Source organism: Penicillium cataractarum (assembly GCF_028827025.1).
Source record: "Penicillium cataractarum strain IBT 29864 chromosome Unknown utg000008l, whole genome shotgun sequence".
NCBI classification, from domain to species: Eukaryota; Fungi; Ascomycota; class Eurotiomycetes; order Eurotiales; family Aspergillaceae; genus Penicillium; species Penicillium cataractarum.
The window spans coordinates 1,119,256-1,141,053 of NW_026622744.1; the positions used below are offsets into that span (position 1 = coordinate 1,119,256).

At 52.2% G+C, this 21,798-nt stretch overlaps 5 protein-coding genes across 5 annotated transcripts; 2 read left to right on the forward strand and 3 right to left on the reverse strand.

The window, feature by feature from the left end:
• Positions 1-372: 372 nt before the first annotated feature.
• Positions 373-5,230, reverse strand: N7496_009529 (CORVET complex membrane-binding subunit VPS8; the record flags this gene model as incomplete). Its single annotated transcript, XM_056702443.1, has 3 exons — positions 373-4,352; positions 4,410-4,839; positions 4,898-5,230. The coding sequence occupies 3 exons, from the start codon at positions 5,228-5,230 to the stop codon at positions 373-375; spliced, it is 4,743 nt and encodes a 1,580-aa protein (XP_056551443.1).
• Positions 5,231-5,249: 19 nt separating this feature from the next.
• Positions 5,250-5,501, reverse strand: N7496_009530 (uncharacterized protein; the record flags this gene model as incomplete). The annotated part of the gene is made up of 1 exon (XM_056702444.1): positions 5,250-5,501. The coding sequence occupies one exon, from the start codon at positions 5,499-5,501 to the stop codon at positions 5,250-5,252; it is 252 nt and encodes an 83-aa protein (XP_056551444.1).
• A 980-nt stretch (positions 5,502-6,481) lies between these two features.
• On the forward strand, positions 6,482-7,506 carry N7496_009531 (uncharacterized protein; the record flags this gene model as incomplete). The annotated part of the gene is made up of 2 exons (XM_056702445.1): positions 6,482-7,058; positions 7,145-7,506. The coding sequence occupies 2 exons, from the start codon at positions 6,482-6,484 to the stop codon at positions 7,504-7,506; spliced, it is 939 nt and encodes a 312-aa protein (XP_056551445.1).
• Positions 7,507-7,689: 183 nt separating this feature from the next.
• Positions 7,690-10,965, reverse strand: N7496_009532 (DEAD/DEAH box helicase; the record flags this gene model as incomplete). The annotated part of the gene is made up of 9 exons (XM_056702446.1): positions 7,690-7,721; positions 7,775-7,889; positions 7,952-8,372; positions 8,429-8,875; positions 8,925-9,086; positions 9,139-9,310; positions 9,360-9,843; positions 9,896-10,078; positions 10,135-10,965. The coding sequence occupies 9 exons, from the start codon at positions 10,963-10,965 to the stop codon at positions 7,690-7,692; spliced, it is 2,847 nt and encodes a 948-aa protein (XP_056551446.1).
• A 5,590-nt stretch (positions 10,966-16,555) lies between these two features.
• On the forward strand, positions 16,556-21,514 carry N7496_009533 (DNA-binding E3 ubiquitin-protein ligase SNT2; the record flags this gene model as incomplete). Its single annotated transcript, XM_056702447.1, has 3 exons — positions 16,556-16,981; positions 17,044-17,110; positions 17,184-21,514. The coding sequence occupies 3 exons, from the start codon at positions 16,556-16,558 to the stop codon at positions 21,512-21,514; spliced, it is 4,824 nt and encodes a 1,607-aa protein (XP_056551447.1).
• Between the last annotated feature and the right edge of the window lie 284 nt (positions 21,515-21,798).

A 21,798-nucleotide genomic window follows, 5' to 3' on the forward strand; every position in this document is an offset into this window, starting at 1 on the left:
CTCGATCAGGAGGGGCTTATTTGAACGACTGTTCACGGTATGTGACTACGAGGTCCTGAAGCAGACTACGCAACTAAAGCTTCGGTATGGATCGTGGATCATAATTGACGGGCCAGTCCAAGAACAGAATAGAACTCCGAGTCTAGAAATGAAAGGAGTACGGAGAAGGTCGGTCTCTCAACTGGATTCGCTCAAAGAGATGGTTTGATTCGACCCTAAGGGGAAATGAACTATATGACACATCCATCCCACGCGTCGCGTAAAATGCCACCTATAGAGATCTTCTTCCCAAGCAGAACAGATAGAGAAAAGAAAAAAGGGGGGAACAGGTAGAGTCACATAAAAAAAAGAAAGGAGGATGCGCTATCGTCGCTATGTACAAGCCGGACAAAACAGTTCAGCAACCGGCCAGTCGGGATGCTCGCGTTGGAAGACCGAGCCATGTGCATCCATGGGTCGATGAAGCCCACTAATGGCATCTAAAACGCATTGTCGATGATAGAGATGTCGGCAGGAAAATACCACCACGGGCTCAGCGGGGTGGCTTTCCCCATCTTCCTCAGTCCCCGGTCCAGCCAGGGCATTGTGCCCGTGGCTGACCGGGTGAGGCATGGCAGCAGCTTTGCCCTTCCCCCGCTCAGACACAGGGTCATAACTTTCTTCGAGACGCCTGACGATGCGACGTTGGTGCTCATCTGTTTGCCTTTGCTCCCATGAGTCCCAGTGCGATGAGCCCACACCGGGGCCCCAGATGCGCCGTCGGCAGATCTCGCAGACCTGGCCGCGGGGGCGCCACCCGTGCTGCCGCAGCCGGGTGACCTCATCCACGTGTACGAATAGATCGCGGTCCAACATGCCGTTGGCCAACGTCAGGAGGGACTTTTCATAGGAATAGGCAGAGAATACCGAGGCGAGCACAGCGCGCAGCTCGAGCAGGGACGGGGACCAGTTGGCGGCGCGGGTCAGGAAGGCGCGCAAGATGCGGAGGAAGGAAAGATCGGTGCGTTCGCTAGCTGATGGGCCGCTACCTTTCACAGTGCTGGCGAGCAACGAGGTGAATACCTGCTGGACGAGAGTGCGGAAGGAAACCGTCAGCCGGCCGGTGTCTTCACTTAGAGAGACGGCGGGCGATGTTGATTCGAAATCCGTGATTTGATGAGTCCGCATCAGGGCAAACACATTACTTGCAATGCGAACCACGGCCTCGATGAGATCCAACCAGAGTGTCTCGTCAAAGGCTAGTGGCTGTTCAAGCAGCGGCACTCCCCTCTGGCCATTAGTGGCCACCCGTGATTGCTTTGCTGTCTTGGTCTGGCCTTGACAAAGCCAGGTTCCAACTCCAGCGTACTTATTCAGAGACTCGAGAAGGTCATCGATCGCCTCGGTCGTGCTGGCAGTATCTGGAGCCTCGCTCACGCTGTGGAGAATACCGACTAGACCCGATTCGAGCGTGCTCAGGTGTGCTACGAGACGATCCAAGGCAGCACGTACTTCACCTTGTCGGGCGAGCAGGATAACGGCGGCATCTATGGCCCCGCTCTCCTCAATAGATGGGAGAAGCTCTTCGAGATGAATGTCTCCTACCCGTAGGCCATCCACAAAGTCCGCGACGTGAGACGGATTGTATTTGCACAGAAGCTGCACGTACCGTTCAATCATCCAATTCTCCACCGATGGAGTAGCCCGATTCTCGCTGGTTTGTCCGTGAGGTTCAACCAAAACCTGAAGATACTGGTACTGGTTGAAGGGATCATCTTCCAATACCTGTAGGAATGTGGAGTGAGTCTCGGGCGCCAGGTCCTGCATTGCCTGCGCAACTCGCTTCACATCTATGGCGGCGATCTCTTTGGCATGCTGCTTGACCACCTCAACTACATCCCGCCTCTGTTTTTTGCCAAGCCCCGAACTGGAGCGAAGGCAATCATGGAGAGCTGTATAGATAGCTGGTTTGTCATGCGGGTCATCAAGATAGGCCATGATCCACTGGGGATACTGTTTCTCTGAGCGGTACGTTGACTTCAAGATACGGAAGAATCGAGCCTCTTTAAAGAGTGGCACCATACTCTGAATATCCGGTGGGTGGTAGAAAGAAAGCAGGTACTCCGCACTCAGCTCGCAGTCCTCGGCCATATCCTCCTCCGGATACTGGCACAGCCGTACAAGCACTTGATGCAAAGTGGTGCCCGAAAGAAGAATATACTGTGGGTATTTAGGAAGATTGCGTGCAACAAACATGTCCAAGTAAATGGTATCGGAAGGAGCAAAGACCGATGCATCCATCACTTGAAGCAAGATGCTGATCAAGTATTGTCGGTTGATCGACACCCCGGATGTGGGAGCATCTTCAGACTCGGGCTCATTCAAAAAGCTGTCCTCGAAAGCCTCGTTGAACATACTCATGAAGCTGGATGCATCGAACTTGAGCATAGCCTGCAGCTGGGCAAACGAGCCAGCCTCGTTAGGGGCATTCGTTGACCCTGTGCCAGACAGGTGGCCCGAGAAGAGGTATTGATACAATGCGGATTTGGCCCGCAAAGCTTCGGCTTCATCCATGTCATCACCGGTAGGGTAGATTCGGCCAGTAAAGACAAAGGACAAGTAAGGAAACATTTTCATCGCGTTGGCGTGGCGTTTCATTTCAATGGCATAGTCACCGTTGACCAAGGGCTGCTCAGTCTGAGCGGGGATCATACGAAGGAGTTCCTCCAAGGGCCCCACGTAGTCCATGAGACACCGATTCCAGACGTAAATATATGCATCGTATAGGTTGTGCTGCTTGCATAGGGTGGTGACTTGGTCAATGTCCATCGTCGTAGTATCGAGAAGACAAATGATCTCCTCCAATCGGCCAGCAGAATGGGTAACGATGAAATGGTTGATGAGAGCTTTGACTGCAGTTGGTGGTAGTGATCGAATGGTTCCGTCGACGATACGCGGTTCCAACACGTCTAAGAAAACCCCTGCAGAGTCGTGCTCCTCGTACCAGGTGAACACTTCCTCCCACAGAAACTCCTCGTCCGCCATGTGGAGGCAAGCAGCCACGGATACCTCGGCAAGCTCCTCAAGTTGCTGGTTCTCCAGTTGCTCATTTCTTGCTTCGGCATTGCGACCGAAGGCATACTTCAAAGATGCCGAGATCATTTCAAGAAGCTTTTCTTGAACGATCGGCTGCCTCAAAGCATCCTCATCAGGGAGCCCCACTGTAAGCCTCTCCGCGCTTCCTGTGTAGTATGAAGTCGCTAAGCGTATAGCGCTGATGAAATCACCTGCCTCCATCAGTGCCAAGAGGCGATCAGCCCAGTTTGAAAGGTTGCCAACTTGGGCTTCATTATAACCAAGTAAGAACAGACGCCCTTTATAGGACCGGAAACTCATGTAGAAGGCATCAGCCACTACGCCGTGCATGGATGTATCGTCTTCGTCGAGTTGCTCAACCAAGTTGTGAAGTTGTGAGGAAAAGAGGTCGGTATGGTAGATGTGTCGGTTTGCAAGGTCGATGGAATCTGTTACATGCATAGAATAGTCTTCCAGGATAAGAAGGCGTTGGGTGATTGTGAGCACTGCTAGCACGGAGCGGCTAAGCCATTGGACGGCCACGATGGCCTCATCTGCCTTCCATCTGCTGCGGGCTCGGAAGACGAGGCTTGGAGGTCGGTCCCTATCCACAGGCTCGTCTGTCTCTGCCTCAGTCACTTCTAGCACGGTCAAGACATTTGACCAGCAATAGACAAGCTTCGTGTTGGAGGTTTGACTGTCTTTTCCCTTCAATCGAATTGCGGGGAACCAAGCCAGAGCACCAGTCATAGCACTATGCGCGGGAACCTCTTTAGGGCGCGGCGATTTGTGTTGAGTTCGGGCGACGGGGGTAGTCGACACGATGACCAAAAGGTACGGAGTCAGCATGGCAACGAGACCTAACGAATCGGACGGCTGCTCCACGTTTCCGAGCGGGAGAGGAGAAAAGGCCAAGACTGAGCTGGGTTTTCGTTTGCGCATCTCCTCCAGCGCGGTTTGTGGATAACGACCCAAGATTCGAGTTGTTTTGACCGTTCGTCCAAGGGAGCCCGTACCTCGCGTTGCCAAATGCGAAAAGGCCATTCCTCTCGTATCAGCCGACACGATCGCCGTACGTCGCGTTCCTAGGAAGCCCACATGGATCACCGTAGAGCCTGCAATGTGTCCATCGGATGTCCGGGTCTCAATTTGATTTGCTGGGATTGGAGGCATGTGGAGGAACGGTCGCGCGGACCGTGAAATTTCCCAGGTGAAGATATCGCCGGATTCATGGCCACCGGCCACAGTCGAGTGATCAGCCGATAATGCCAGAGAGGTGACAGGACCGCACTCAACGGCTGTTACATGTCAGTTATTACATAGTTTACGATCAGGTAGTGGAGCCCTAAACAAACCCTTTGTGCCCGTTCCAATGATCGTCTTCAAACTTTGTTGATAATCGAATACCAAGATAATGCCTTTGGAAGTACCGATCACAATTGACGTTGAAACTGCCAGACAGGTTGGCCTCCCAAAGTTGCGCTTTCCAATCTCCGAGAAGGCCTGCCCAGTGATCTTGCGCAGCTTGGTCCATCGCACGACATCCCACGGGCTCGGCGGTACTTCGTTATCTGATTCCGGGGTCGGCGAAACTTGGCTCGTAATTGACGACTGCCGGGAGTGTAGATGCGCTAGAAATGGGGAGCCGGACCGGGGTGCGCTTAGTGGAGATGAAGATAATCGGGACTGGAAACGAAGGTCAAATGGACGGTGGGCTGGACTGGGACTAATTCGTGGTGAACTTCGGAATGCCAATGCACTACTCTGGGAAGATAGGATAGAGTCCTAGAGTCATTTATTAGATGCTTGTCCGCGCGCAAACCCCCAAGTTGCTGCCACTCACGTGCAGAGACGGGGTATCATCGGGGGTCGAAGCCGTCTCATCTACACTGCCAGGGGCCGCGTTCACTTGCGCTTTCCTAGGCGGCGGCGTTTGCGGTAGCCGAGGGCCGTCTGCATCCAGTGTCTTCTCAGAAGCCTGGTCCTGCGCATTGTCTATCGTGTCCAATTCCTCCGCCTCCGCTTCGACCGGCTCTAACTTCTGTGGGGAAGGCCCGGGGTAATCGTGTTCGAGAGCGGCATCATTACCGGGGGTTTGGAGGTCGTGCTCATCCTGGCCCAGATCAAGCTCATCCTCTCGTTCCCAACCCTCACTGCCCTCAGCCATCGAGCTCATGAGCAAGGTCTCCGAGTGATCATTGCTGAAGGCGGGTCAGGGAGTGAGGCGTGTCCGGACCAGCGGGGTGCTCCGATATGGCAGGCGATTCGGTCGGAGCGAGAGAGACGAGCAGGGCGATGGCGATGCAGGTAGGTGCGAATGGAAGAGGGGAGTCGAGCTCGGACGTAAACATGTGGAGTCGCGAGAGTCGAGAGAGCTCCGGTTGCCTGGTTCGGCCCGTCGGACGGACTTTGGGGCGGAGAGCCTCAGCCACTTGTGGCTTTGGCATCGCTTGGTGATCTACTAAGGACTGGACTCTGCACTTAAGTTGTTACACTGTTTCAAGAGTACAATCTGTATAGGAATATATAATATTTTATCTCAGAATTAACTTAGCAGACGCTAGATGTACCAATACTGGAGCTCTAGAAGTTACCAAAACAAAAGACTACATAACATTCAAGTCATCTTATCTCCCAGCGCTAACCGCCGTCGTCCACATCTCCACATGTTTGGAAAATGGTTCCTGCAAGCTGATCCGAACCTGTTGAACGAAACTCATCTATGATCCATTCTCTTGGGTATTCTCATCTCATCAGCTACGCCTTATAATTGCTCCCGAGCACGCTTCCCATTCCAGAAAGTGCCCCGATGCATATCACATCTTCAGTGCATCGCACTCCCGCCCCTGCGAGTCCTCCTGCACCCATCTCACACCATCATTGGCCATCAGTAGCGGGGTCTTCCGGCCCGAATGCGACCACAGCAAAGTCCATAGCTTCACCCATCGCTACATCCTCTACCAAAATCAGTCCTTGGAAAGCTCGACCCCTCCGCTAAGCTTTGCCCGTCCACCCCCTGCCGACCTAAATGCTGCCTCTAGTCATCCCGACATGCGGTTACATCGAGTCACAAGGGCGTTCTCCCTCCCGTGTCCTATCATCATGGTTGGCACGACCATGAGGCCGTGATTTTGTTCGTCTTGTGTGTTTTTCCCTTCTGGCTAGGGATCGTCGGTATGTGGAATGCTGGGGAGTATTTGGTCATCACTCCCCGTCGGAGGGGGGGGCTGCATGACCTCCGGCCACGCCGAGATATCAGTCACGATGTCCTATTGGAAGTAGAACGGCTTTCAGTAGGCGCTTGGCACTCTGAAACGGCTTGAAAAGAAACCCGAAGCGCCCTGGGGGATATCGCTTGCCTTGCTTCACCCTAGATTCTCAAGACCTAGCCGCTATCCCTCCTAGCGAAGGACAGAGATAACGCACTATGGGCTCTATTACCAGAATAACGCGAGCTCTGCTCGGTGTCATCGTGCTTCTTCGGCCGGTACTTGGAGTCCCGACGGCAGATATCCTCCCCCGAGCCGATGCAACGACCTGCAACGGGCGATCAGAGTACTGCTCACGGTCCTACTCGAATATCACATTCGTGGGCTCTCACGATTCTGCATTCGTGGGAGATCTGCCCCAGCAGAATCAGAACATCGACATCACAGCGCAGTTGAATATGGGCATCCGGTTCCTACAAGCGCAAACGCATCACTCGCTGCTAGACGACAAAGTCTTGGAACTATGCCATACTTCGTGTCTGCTGGAGGACGCAGGGACTTTGAAGTCTTTTCTCGGTACTGTGAAGTCATTCCTAGATGCCAACGTGAACGAGGTTGTCACACTTCTGCTCACAAACGGCGATTCTGTCGATATCACCGAGTTCGGGAGCACTTTCTCGAGCAGTGGGATCGATAGTTATGCATTTGTGCCATCGTCCAATCCATTGCCGATTGGCGACTGGCCAACCATCGGTGAACTAATCTCCAGTGGGAAAAGACTAGTCGTTTTTCTAGGTTTGTTCTCTCTCCTGAGTCAAGCTTTTGTCTCATTTCATCCGCCCTTGAGGTTTCATCATCCTAACATCACCCGCGCATTACAGACTACGGCGCCGACACGAGCAAAGTAGACTACATCCTCGACGAATTCGCCTACTACTTCGAAACCGCTTACGACGTCACCGACTCGAGCTTCTCCAGCTGCAGCATCGACAGACCATCTGGGGCCTCCGCCTCCGGCCGTATGTACATTGTCAATCACTTCCTCGACGTGGATATTCTAGGAGTGAAGATCCCAGATCGTGGGGCGGCAAGTACTACAAATGCGGCGACGGGCAAGGGTAGTATCGGTGCGCAGGCTGCAGAGTGCGAGGCACTGTATAACAGGGCACCGAATGCCGTGTTGCTGGACTTTGTGGATAAAGGAAATGTTATGGAGGCTCAGAATCAGTTGAATGGGTTTTAAGAGAAGTTAGATAAATGATCATGGAACAATGTCTATATCATGTGAGGTTTGAATTTCGTTGGATCTGATGTTCATCATGGGGATATCTATGCAAGCGGCAATGCTCTCTATGCTCTCTGATTCTATGCTCACTATTTTTTTGCGTATCCATGCCGAATACCAAAGTCTTCCCAATGAGTATTGTCATTCCTCCAGTTCGACCTGCATCTCGCGCTCTATAGGGTCTGTCAGTAATCTTCCACTCAAGAATGATAATCTTCAAGCATACCCCAAATATTATTCGCAGAGGCAACGATTGTCTCCGCCTTCACCAAGAGCTTCGCAGAATATCGCTCTGCTTCAGTAGGATACAGTTGGTTCCTCTGAGTCTTGCGCGGATTGACCTAGCAGTCACGCCAAATTAGCAACCCATTTCAATTAATAAAATCCAATCAGAACCACATACCATCATAAGCACGGGCACCAAATCCTTGGGGTCCGCTTCGGCCAATGCTCTTAAATTCCGGAACCCATTCTCTCTCAGACACCGTGCCGTCCAGCTCTTGACGAAAGTGACCTGCGCCATCTCTAGCAGATCCGCACGTGCCCCAGCTTCCAGCCGGTCGCGCATGTGGTCCAGTACAGCCGCCATCATGCCCCAGTTCATGCGCTGGCAGAACTTGACTATACCAGCAGCGAAACCATGGCACTGCTGGGCAAGGGTCTGGACTGTCCCTCGAGGGATACGGTAGCGGGTCGCGATGGTAGAGAGGGGGACCTCGTTGCTCAGGTCGCGAAGTTGAAAGGCCGTGTACGCACGGCGGTATATGCGGGCTTGTTTTTTTTGAGCTGGGGTATTTTCTTTGAGAGAAGCTCCTGATCGGACCCTATGGTATGGGTGAGCTTTGCTTTCTCTTGAAGGGGAGATGGTCAGGAAACTTACATGGTATTGACAAATCCTGGTTGGACGCCGACAAATTGCAGTGCCCGGAGGCCACTCTCATCCAACCGGTCCAGCTGGTCGCGGAATATTGGCCAGTCGATCGGTGTGTTCATGGCAACTTGGAAGGGTGTGAACATGTAGAATATGTGCATATCGCCATCCATGACGAATGCCTGTAGGGCACGCTTAAGTTCCTCATACACGAAGAGCCCATCTTCAGGGGAGAAAGCCGAAGCGACGACCGCCTGGCCCAGCAAGGTGGCTTCGTAAGACTCATCTTCTTTGAAGATAATAAGTGCTTCATTGATCAGCTCTTGCAAAGCTGAATTCATAATCGTATACACGAGTTTTCTGTCCAGTGTGCGATAAAGGAGTGTACAGCGCACATAATCTTTGATGGCCTCGCCGCCGGATACTAACCCAGTTGCGATAGCTTCAAGGAGGGCCCTGGTGTCTGTTAGTGAAATGAAATCTGGCTTTAGAGTGAGTAAAATACCTTTTCAACCCTCTTTTCTCAGGTGCCAAGCAGCTCTCGATGGCAGGCATATCAGCATCAAGTAAATCACACACGGCTTCCAAATCAGCCTTGATGCAGATTAGGTACGTTTCGCCCGCATCGTCCTTGCCCTTACGTCCAGCGCGTCCACACATTTGCCGCCTATGTCTGTTAGCTGAACCACCACGGTGCCATCAGACCAATTGGCACATACAGCATTGCGGGCCCAACCAACTCCCGGCCCATCCGCGCTCCATTGATGATTACACGTCGAGCGGGAAGATTTACACCAGCGGCGAGACTGCACGTAGCAACCAATACTCTCAGCACGCCTTGGTCATAGGCTTGTGCAATCAACTCTCGCTCTTCGGTGGTCATGCCAGCATCTCCGTGTTGTCAGTCTGATGTCCAATATCGGGAGACAAAAAGACTCACGATGAAAACCGCCACCCTTGACGATCGTCTTCTCAAGAACTGGATCTAATCCACACGCAAGACTTCGCAATTCTGCAAGTAGATCCAAACGCTTGCTCAACTCTTCTGTCTCATCGGGTGACAGACCGGGCATTGCCTCGCTGATAGTGGCAGCATGGATTTGACACGCTCCGCGACTGCTACAGAACACCAATGCACCGTAGCCTGCGGAGGCAGTTTCAACCGCCAATGCCACCATAGAATTGGTCGCTGCGTTGCTAAGCTCCTTGTATTCGGAAACATCAATCAGTCTCTGTGGGGGAATCGAGTCATGTAATGAGGCTGAATTTGCGGCTGTCAATTTGGATGCCGTCTGGAACAATTGTCTCGATGTTGCTGCTGGATAGATAGAGTTCTCATAAACGAGATATTCATCGATAGGAATCGGACGGTATGTAGAAATGAAGAACTTTGCATTCATCCACTGTGCAAGCATCTCTGTGTTCTATTGTCTGTCAGCGACCAACCAGTGACTTCGTGATCGGATGGCATCTCACAGATAACGTTGCACTCATGCCGACGATCTGAATGTCCTGCTGTAGTAATAGCAGTTTCGTGACCATCAACTCCAAAAGGTATCCACGGTGCTCATCATCCAGCATGTGCAACTCATCGAGGACCACCACACCCAGTTCTCCGATACTACACTCTTCGATGGCAGTGTTGATCAAAGAATTGGCCTACGACAAACATCAGAACACATGTCAGCGAATCCAACATCTCTTCGGCAGCGCACCTTCTCGATGGTACAGACGCCAATATCTGTATCCGCCCAAGTTGCCGTCGTCCGGCTTCCACCGAAGAACCCGGTAACCCGAATCTGCTTCTGCAGCTTCTTCCACCTCTTTCGCGGGAAAGACGCATTCTGGTCCTCGTCGTCAGGCACAACCCTCTCCACACCTTGAATAATGCGTCGCATCCATTTCAGCTTCTCCTGTACCAGTGCCACATATGGCAGCACCAGGAGCGCCTTGCGGCCAGGATTCTCAATGATCCGTTTTAGTAGGAGTACATCAGCGACTAGGGACTTACCCCCGCCGGTGGGGGCCGTGTAGACCAGATGCCGCTCACCCGACAATAGCCCCCGCGCGAGCAGACACGATGCCTGCCATGGATAGATGTTCTTGACGCCGAGGGCAGCGAAATTAGCTATCAGCGCCGGTGGCAACCCGTACTTGGGGTTGGCGAGAGACAGTAACGGGTTCTGGCTGGAGCCTGGAGCTGAAGCACCCTTGTGCCCATCTTTGGGCTCTTCGGGATCTGGGGCGCCTAGCCCTGGGCCTGGGCGGATCTTGCTGGGGTGGAATCGGTTTAGAGGGCCAAGCGAGGCACGAGCAGACTCCAGAGTTGTTGATTCCTGGATGTCTTCGACGATGTTCCGTGATCTTTGCTGGAACACATGATTGACTGAGGATTCTGACTCTGATTTGAGGGGTTCGGGAGACCTCGTGGTAGATGTTCTTTTGATTCCTGCGACTGGTGCTACTTGGCAGGCCTGGCGGCGGGCGATATCAATCGAGGTCTCGAACCCGCGCGACTGAAACGGCGGCTGGCCCGATGTCGACATGCCGGGGACTTGTGGCACTCATGTAGGCTTTGCCGGATGGGCGTAATTTCTCCGTGTATTAATTACAGTCATGAGGTATCATTCATCTTTCTGGTTCATTGTTTTCGTTTGGAGTTTACGCGACCATCGTGATGGTCGGGCGGGACGCCTCAGGCAGAAAATATGCACGGGACGGCGACCATGTGCTTAGATAATCGGCTCCTGCCTGCTTGACTGGACCGCGATAGACCTGGTCAGATTCATTCAAAGGGGCACGATAAGTATTGCTAAAGGTGCAACCTATAATTATGTATTAAGCACTTCTCCCCTAATATACAGATAACGACATACGCGTAGTATCAAAATTAGGAAGTTAACTGCATGGAGCAGGTCGAAGCCCTAGCCGTCCTTCAAAGTCGCATCTTTCAACTCATGAAAGATCAATTGAGATATAACCATAGGGGCTATCCTAAAAGGTGGCCGAAGATTCATAACAGATCTCTCACCTGAGATCCAGCTAAAGCTACATTGTTTGAACATGCCGTATTTCTCGAGTCGGAACATTGAGTTGTCACTGTATCAGTATTAAATATCCTGCACTAGACCGAAAAAGGCGAGACTTCTGATGTACAGAAGCAATCAGGGGCGTGCCTTTAGCAATAGTAGCTGCAATAATAATACTCCCCAACGACAAACTACGATAATTGCTCAATAATATTCATGTCCATACATAGCCAGGTAAGGTTCTCGCGGCAGGCTTAATGTGCGGTGGGCTATCATCGAAACCTTCCAAGACTTGATTTTGGCGACCATAAAAGGTAACCCCTTGCACGACATAATTTGACAATGTGGTAGTGCATGATTTGGTCATCGAGGACACTGATTGTTGCTTGGCTTGATGACCATTATTATGTCGCATGTGGATTGGCTGCAGGATCATTCGTCCAACGACCCCATCCGGGCCCCACGGCTTTGCGCTTCCTGCTGATTCAACATCGATGATCTTGATTGCGTCTGCATTTATATTGACCAGTATAGCTAGTGATGTTTACATCTCTATGGTAATGGACTGAAGCTATCATTCAAGTGCCTGGCTCTTGCCCGTGGAGCCTACTCCTGGTAAACACTCGATCCCTATCTCTTCGAGCTCAGATTATGGTGGGTTTGCACATTCATCCTCCGAGACCCGGTCGGGTCGGGTGGACCGCGGGTCTGGAAAAAGTTCCCTACTTGAAATGGAGCTGGTGGCGCGTGTGTGGAAGAAAATTTCTTCCAGACACGGTATATTTTACCAGATCGGGGGAGCAGAGATGATATACGGATCGACAGCCTGGCATTCCGGTCGTCGATATGCATTGCGGTGGAATGTGGGTGGTGGCGGTCGATAAACGAGTGAGGTAGGTATATTGTAGTGAAATATATATCTTACACTAAGCGGACAGATCTCAGGAACTTCAAGTGATAACTACCTAGGAAATAGGTATCGGGAGCTCGATAGACTCGAGTAGATTTATTACGATTACTAGTTGATATCTAGAGCATGAGATAGTATATTCACCTTTTTTTTTGTTATAAAAAAACGTGGTCGAATCACACTATAGTTACCGGAAACCCTCTCCGTAGGTGTCGTGTGCGTCCAAAGTGCGACGGATTAAGCGGCTGGTGGAGCGTGTCCCGTAGGTAATCATTACTCCCCCAGAGAGGTCTGATCACCCTTCATCACAAGATAGTCCGGCAACTCCCAGGAACCAAATACGATTGCGGCTTTTCAGCTTACAGTACATATTCCAGTCTCACTAGTTACTAAGTGTTACTCTGTCAGAGTATCTTTGATTATCCGGCTTAGGCTCAGCTACCCTTTCCCAGCCCTATCCTCCGATTTAAGTCCGATGGAGAATATTACTGTCTCTGGTAAGACCCATCCAATCCTCCTCCCTCTAAGCCCCAGTGTCCAGCACGTTCTGAAGCTTTGACCTACCAGAAGCAAGGTGGCGACACTCAACAGCCGCCGGGAGCAAATCATCCTCGGCCAGCAGTGGACGGTTTTACTCAGCGCCTTCGATCGTCATTGGACCGAGTGGGCGGTAGAAGTTTAAATTAGGGGGAGAGGAAGAGGGCAGACAAGTTCTCATTTACAAGGAACCTCCTAGTTAGTTATAAGAGTTAAATAATAATATGGTTGGTTGACTAGTTACTGCACTTACGAATAATGATGATGAAAATGTTGGTACTTTTCCTGCCTCCTTCTTTGTGATGTCTACTTATAATACTGTGATCCGACTGGATGGAAATCTTCCTTCGCCGTTCGTCCTGTTGGTCGGCATTTCGATGGTGACCGGCATGAACCATCAGTTTCCCTTGCTTCCATTTTTCTTTTCTTTTTTTTTACTGTTTCTTCTCTCGTCAAAATCTTGCTTATTTCCTCATTTTCTGGGTTCATCTTGGGTATTATATAATTCCCCATCAACGTAGTTAGGGAATGATCATATTGGGTAGATTGTGTGTTGTAGATTATGATATCGCCTCTGTCCACCTCCAGCTCTATGCCCACTCCGCAGCATCCCGCGTCACACCTGGACCATTGTAGAAGTGTAAGGCTGCTGCCACCCATTAGATTTCCCGCGCGCACCCCCTGGGGCCTTAGATCTCTGACGGGCTAAATTGAGTACAAGTTGGATCATTCGGAAAGTCTTTTGAGATATCTTTCCGGAAAGCCTACATAATATCTCTCGATCTAATTTGGTAACTATCTTTCAAGGTATGACAAAAATGATGGGTTTGAACTTTGGTCAAGATTCTGAACTTGCCATAAAACTCCACTATATACCATGTATCATTATGGCAGGTGGAAATCCAAGGCCTTAGGGGGTGCGCACGGGAAATCTAAGGGGTGGCAGTAGCCTTACCCTTGTAGAAATTCACGTACGACTACCAATAATCCTGTCTAGGCAGTCACCATCGTTAATCGCAGATCGAGGGATCCCGGTATATCTTCGTCGATCATACTCGTTCGATTGTCCGCGCGACCATGTCTATAAAACACCGACTATAAGATATGGATCGATATAGATGATTTGCCATGTCTAGGGGGGGGCAAGGAGGGGGAAGCATGGAAAACTCGTGCTCGCTTGCGGTGAATGAGACGACGTGGTGGTACAAGACAAATCAAGGCTGGTATGGCGGCCCCATCCAAACCCACCATAGTGCGGGAGAGCCCAGCGCGGTAAATATCGTAATATTGCCAGTGTACGGATGGTGTAATTTTACTTTTCGCGCAGGGATCGTGGATAGAGAAGTGGAGTCGCTCGTAGTGCCTAGCCTAGCGCCTAGTGCCTTTTGTGCCTTAGTGCACCTGCCCACCACGCTATGTACTCTTCTTTTACCACAATCTGAGTCCGATAATCTGGCATGGGGCGTTTCTCCTCGGCTCGCTTCGTATTGCACTTGATAACATACCAAAAACTCCTCCATATCGAGATAGATCCTTTGGAAACTATATCATCCACCGAGAGAGATGTATATAAGGGTCGCCCGTCGGCACATGATGCTGGTCATGCTTTTGGCGATCGGTATGTATATAACCCCCCCCGGAAAACCCACCACGGGATGGGCGGGCTTCTAAAATGAGGCATGGGGTCATGAGGAAATGAAAAGGCCCGAGGAAGGTTGAGAGTATCTTCATCATTGCCAAAGTTCTGGAGGATGATCATTATAGAGTCTGGAGAAGTTAAAATAACTGACGATCCTCTTCCACGACCCGGACCCAATTCCAAGTCGGGCCATACGCGCCTCCTACGTGACGGCATTCCTCATCCTTAGACGGGCTGGAGCCATCCACTCATCATCACTGGCGCGATTCCCGACCCGATTTCTGTGACTGTTGGACTGAATTGAATTGTGGAGATATTTAAATAGAGTATTGAAAGAATCAGTCGCTAACGTAGTAGTTCATGATCAGCCAGTCCTTACAACTCTACTATTAATATTATTTGTAGCCTCGTACAAAGTACTCATGATCGCGTTTTGATACTTTGTCCCAAGTACCGTTTGAGACCAAGGATAATGTGGCCTTTGGGGGGGGGGGGGGGGGGTTTCCCAACGGTGTCCAGAGATCTGGTCGGCCGTTAGACTCTTGAGTCTGTCTAGTAATTTTAGTCTATTAGATTATACCGATCGAGTCTGTTTTACCCCCCTTCTTTAAGAGGCGAAACCTAACCCATATTCCCCCAGAGGTTCCCGTCCACACGAATAAGGCCGTTAGCGTCCCGACCCAAATCCTTGTTGCTGATCGATCCAGAGCCCGTGAAGAGCAAAAAAGAAAGGGCGGCGAATGAATCCTAGGCCCGTCGATTCGTCGGGGGTCCTTGGGTCGAGGGTGCTGAGGATCCGTCATATTAACATATCGGGACTAGGGGCACGCTCGGGATCCTCGACGCTTTTTTCCATCATCAACCCTTCTCTTCCTTTTCTTCTATTCTCTCCCATTATCCCAAGATTCCATTCCCACACCCCATACTTTTCGTTCCCATCTTCTCGCTTCTCCGGCTTCCTCCCATATTCCCTCCATATCATCCCCACCTTTCTCGCTTCCGTCCCATCTTTCTTCTTCATACAATCCATTTGCATCTCCTTCCTCCGATTCTCTCTCTCACTACCATCCAACCGTTCATCTTCCATTCTCTAATTTGTTTTGGGATCGACTTTACCCTGCGCCCTCGTCCATCTTCGTGTTTTCAACCTCAACCCTCTTCACTGGTCTCTTCGTTTGATCGGTCTATTGGTAGGTGTCATTATCCTCTTTTCTTGCCGATTCCCTTTACTTGCCCTGCATGTCTCTGTGGGGTTACCGATGCCGATGCTCTTGATCTGTTTCTATGGTCTTGGTATCGGAAGGGCATAATACCCATGTCTCCATCCCTTCCTTAGTATATTACCCTGGACGAGCGATCCTCATATCTGGTTGCCCATATATTCCATCTTTACGTTCTCCATGCCCCGATTCCCCCCATATACGATCCTTGTTTTCTAAACCCCAATATCGGCCCATTATCCCATCTGCCTGCCGCCCTACCATCACCGACCACCAACTTTCTTCCCACGAAAGGCAGCAAACCCCTGCAGTGAATCAGATCTGACACGGTCCACTCTTTGTGCCCGCCATGCCTTCCCTTCTTTTCTTTTTTCCTCCTCTCCCCAAGACTTTTCTTCCCCAAACTTATCCTCTCTTCCTCACTCCATTCTCTCAATCTCTACCCGTTCGTGTTTCCCCTTTGCCATATTCTCCCCCCCCATTCATTTACCCGCCGTTTTCGAGCTTTTCGCCCCCCCGGTCCTTTTAGTGTTCCCACATTTCCACATACCACCCGCACCATCCACGTCCATGCATCCGCGCCACGTCTGATAGCGTGTTTGTCCCTTCTTACCTTTCCTTCCCACCTCTTTTTCCCACCATCTTCCCCTTCTCTCTATCTCCCACCGCATCCCAATCCATCCACTAATTCAGCCTCATTACTGACCGACTACCACAGTCTGTCGCTTGCTGGTCAAGCACGTCAATCTCTCGCCAGGATCTCGTCTATGCCCTGCCGTGGATGACTAAGACTCGTACTCAATGACCACGAGCAACTCTCCGGAGGCTGTGGCCGACCCGGCCAGCGGCTCCGCCGCGGCCCCTTATGGGACACGATCAAGAGGTCGCAACGCGCCTCGGCCTAATTATGCTGAGGACCGAGACATTGAAATGGAATTCGATGTCGCGCCTGCCAAGCCCGGCAACAAGCGCAATAGTGGCGTGTCTCTGAACACCAACCTCCCCAATGGCTCCAAATCAGACAGCGAGAAATCCTCGCCAGTGCAACCACGCAAGACCTTGACCAACGGCGCTACTAATGTCGCGCCTAAAGAATCCATCCCCGGCACCTCGTCCTTCTCGGCGCGTCCCGAAGACGTAAATGGGACAAGCTCGGCACGGAAGCGCAAGCAGCCCGCGAGCACGCCAAATTCAAGTTCCACCAGCGGCGGCAATCCTCCTAAAAGAGTCTTCACGGCTGCGCCGGGGACTCCGACGGCGGCAGCTTCACTAACATGATGAGCTTTGAGGCCTCAGGCCCGCACCTGATCGACGGCCAAATTAAATCAGACGATGGCACCACGTTTGCTGTTAATGGTGAGCCAGAGATTTTTGTCGTGGTATCATGGTGTTTGTACCCTAATTTCACGAAGCTAACTTAATGTGATAGATCATGTATATTTGATTTGTGAACCTCCCGGTGAGCCATACTACCTGGCTCGAATCATGGAATTTCTACCTTCAAAGACCAAAGAGTCGGGTGTGATTGAAGCGTTGCGAGTCAACTGGTACTACCGCCCTCGTGACATTCAGCGCCACAGTGCCGACACTAGACTTGTGTATGCGTCGATGCATTCGGATACGTGTCCCCTGTCCTCATTACGTGGGAAATGTCAGATTCGCCACATGTCCGAAATTGATGACCTGACCGCGTACAAAAAGACGCGAGATGCGTTTTGGTACGACAAGATGTTCGACCGTTATATCCACCGCATGTACGATGTGATCCCGACGAAAGACGTCATCAATGTGCCGCCCAACGTCAAGCGCGTACTGGATGATCGCTGGAAGTTTATTCTGGTGGAAATGGGCAAGGGTAAGGAGTTGACGGGTGCCGTGAAGACCTGCAAGCGATGCCACTTGTTCGCCGCAAATGCCGAGTCCGTGGACTGTGCGGTGTGTCACTCGACATACCACATGTCCTGTGTTCGACCTGCGCTCACGAAGAAGCCCGCACGCGGATTTGCCTGGGCTTGTGCACCCTGTAGCCGCGCCCAGGAGCGCAAACTGGAAGCCCGCAACACGCCGATTATTGGCGTAGCTAAGGGAGAAGGCGAGGACGAGGTTATGGAGGAGGAAGAGGAAGAGCACCATGCGAATGGTGTCGCCAACGGAACCTCAGTCAGCACGCCAGCCGGTATTGAGGACTCCATGCCTCAGCCGGAAACCGCAGAACAGATGGCACAGGCAAGGATGTGGCCGTACCGCTATCTGGGTATGCATTGCCGCGTGGAGGATGCCCTCGACTACGATGACCGGATCTATCCTCGTGCCAGTTCTCGACTCGGACCGCGACACCAAGCGATCGTCAACCCCTGGCCCGGACGCCCAGTTGAATACGTGAAGCCTTTGGAGCTCAAGAAGAAGTACTCCAGACAGTCGGGTGGTGCCAAGGTTGCCCCCAAGGCTGCAATGGAGGCCATGAAACAAGAAAAGGCCACTCGACCGAAATGGGTGCAGGATTCACCGCCAGGCTATATTCAACGTGGAGAGGATGAACCCGTTGCCATCACCAACACAAAGCAGGCACGTACTGCTGAACTCATTTTCAAGATGCCGACTGCGGAGCAACTCCCCGCTCGTGGCGAAGACGATGCGCCCGGCTCGCACCTCAGTCCAGCAGACAGGGAAGCCTTTATTGACGATTACATGCGACGCGCTAGAGAGTTGGCTCCGGACGTTGGAGTTGAAAAGTACTCCACCAACTTCTTGGACAAGGCCATTGAGCTACTATATTCCGAAAGCTTCAATGTCGATACCGCTCTTGGCAAGTTGAAGAAGGTCAACAAACACAAGGATCTCAAGGAGCCTAACCTTCGACCGGAGGAGCTGAAATTGTTCGAACAAGGCGTGGCCAAGTATGGATCGGAATGGCGCAATATTACCAAGCATGTCAAGACTGTTCCACACTACCAAATTGTCCGATTCTACTACATGTGGAAGAAGACTCCCCGTGGCCGGCAAGTCTGGGGTAGTTATGAAGGTCGACGAGGCAAGAAGGAGGTCCGTCGGCAGAGTGTTGCAACCTCGAAGCTACTCGACGACGTTGCTGATGACCATGACGATTCTGCATTTGACAATGATAAAGCGATGACTTTGAAACGTGGATTCCAGTGCAAGTTCTGCTCGACTCGCAGCTCTCGACAATGGCGCCGTGCTCCCTTGGTCCCGCCGGGTACCACTGTACCTTCGGACCCTTCTGCAAAGAAAGACAAGGGACCCATGCTCACCGTTTCTCTTTGCCTTCGCTGTGCGTTACTGTGGCGGAAGTATGCTATCCAGTACGAGGACATTGATGAGGTCGGGAAGAGAATTGCAGCTAGCGGTAACAAGTCCTGGAGGAGACGCATTGACGAGGAGCTGCTAGCTCAGATGATTGTGGCCACCGAAACACCCTTTACTATCAGCAGTCTCACCGCTACCACGGCATCCTCCATTGGAATCCCAGTCGATATCAACCCTCACTTGCAGCAGGAAAGTAAGCTGGACAAGAAGAAGCCGCGTCCTGATGTTCCAAGCACAACAACTTCTACCGCGACATCGGTTGAGCCCATGCCCAAGAAGAAGGAGAAGGTCGTGGGCGTTGAGAAGGTTGTGGCTGAGGGACCCCCCGTTGTTCCCGATCCACCTAGGGCGAAGACTCTTCCATGTGCGATTTGTAACAAGGTTGAGCCATCTGGTGAAGAGCATCTCTCCTGCCGGGACTGTCGACTGACTGTTCACCGCAACTGTTACGGAGTGCCGTCATACCGGGCGGGTAGTAAGTGGCTTTGCGATATGTGCTCTAATGACCGCAGTCCCTCGATCTCTACCACCTACGAATGTGTTCTTTGCCCGGTGACATACACTGAGCACGATCTTATGGAGACTACGAAGAACACGAGTCGGAAGAAGTCTGATCGGGACAAGGAGAAGGAGCGGCTGGAGAAAGAGATGGTTACCGAAGCTATCAAGCTCTATCGTCAACGCCAAGAAGCTGTCGGCAAGCCTGTTGGTCCTCGAGAACCTCTGAAGCGTACAGCAGGGAACAACTGGGCTCACGTTATGTGTTCCATTTGGACCCCCGAAATCAAATTCGGAGATGCGAAAGAGTTGGAGCCTGCTGAAGGCTTTGGTTCTATCTCTAAGGATCGGTGGCGGGAGGAGTGCAAGATTTGCAAGTCCTCCAAGGGCGCCTGCGTGCCTTGCCATTTCACTGGCTGCAATACCTACTTCCATGTTGGCTGTGCCTTCCAAGCAGGATACCGCTTGGGATTCGATGTAACCCCTGTGAAGAGCACTCGCAAAGACAACGTCCAGACCATTCGTCTGGGTACGGAGCTCGGCGTTGCCTCGCCCGTTATCTACTGTCCCAGCCACAGCGTGTCAGCCACTGTTCATGATATTGGTGAAGCAGCAGGCTCAGATGGCCTCAATGCGCTCCAGCTGTTTGCTCAAACATACAAGCAGGCTGATCTCACTCTGACCGGAACGTCTCGAAAGGCAGCATACGTGCAACAATCGGTCGCAGCTCCCCCCGTTCATCACGGCAACGGGGCGGCCCACCGACGGACTTCGACAAGCACTGGATTAGCAGCTGTCACCAAAGACACGCACAAGCCTCAACCTGCTCCCGAGGATGCCGCGGATGAAATGGACATCGACACTGAGGAACAGGTACCTGCGCCAAAGCCCGTGACTGGTGTCTCGACAAACCGAAGATGTGTACGATGCGCGACCGATTACAGTCCCAGATGGTGGCCTAGCCAACGCCGCAGCGATCCTCGAGCCTCCTTTACGCCCAATGGGGTCGGGATTAACTCTAACAGCCCATCCTTCCCCCCTCGACGGCCATCATTTGCGCATTCCAATGGAGACGTTGGGGAGACAACCTATGAATGCCACAAGTGCCACTTGAAGCACCCACCCGTGCCCGAGCCTGCGCCCGAGCCCCGTCCCTCCCCGTATTCGGCTCAGCGCCCTGCGATGTTCCCAGCTCCCCGCATGGCTCCTAGTCACAACGGTCACGGTCAGAGCAATAGTCATGGCCCCGCGCTTGGGCACACTTTCGTGCCGCATTCCCATTCACACCCTCCCCCAACGGGCGTGCTTGGCCGGCCACTACCTCCGACTCATTCGCACAATGCTCTTCCGGGCTACCCAGGGTACGACCAGCGAGCTGGTCGCAGCCCCGATGTACGCAACGGCATGTCACCGTCTACTTATCCCCCGGGACCTCCTCCTCCACCTCCCCATCACCTCGGTAGCTACCCATCCGCTCATCCTCCAGGCCATTCTCCGTCTCCTTTTGGCACTGGACCTCCTCCACCTCCCCCGACACAGGCGTATCCAGCTCATCAGAGTCCGTACGCTCCCATGTCAGCTAGATCGCCGCATCTTTCTCAGCCTCCACGTGCCTACCCAGCATCGGCATCCCCGCCGATCGTGCAGGCGACTGTCAACCGGTCTCCGCAGACTGCACTTAGTGCATTGAATGGTGGCCCTCCTCCGCGCATGTACTCGGGAGAGCGTGACATGGGTCCTCCTTCTCACTCACCTCCATCTGTCCAAGCACGTCTCGATCCGCGCGGGCCTACTCCCCCGACGCGAGTAGATTCGTCGCAATCCCTGGCGAGCATCCTTGGCGGAACCCCGAATGCTCCGCGACACTCGGGCGTGAATGGCACGAGTACCGGGTCTGGGGCGAGCGCGAGCCCATCCCTCAAAAATCTCCTCTCGTGATCCGTGTCCTCCCAATTTGGTGTTTCTCTGAGCGTAGCATCGACTTGTATGATAGCTAAATCATGTCTTTTTTTTCCATTTCTGTTTCTGCATCTTCGCGTCTGGTGTATTGATTTTAAAAGTGCCCAGTGTTTCGTCTGTTTGACCCCACCCTTCTATCACTTCTATTTCCTTCAGTTTTCTCTTACTTTCATCCCATCTTTCCCTTTGTCTGACATCTTTCTCGGCGTCTTTCGGGTACGGCTGGGAAAAACAACGGTGGTGCCCTTTGAATGTAAACGGGC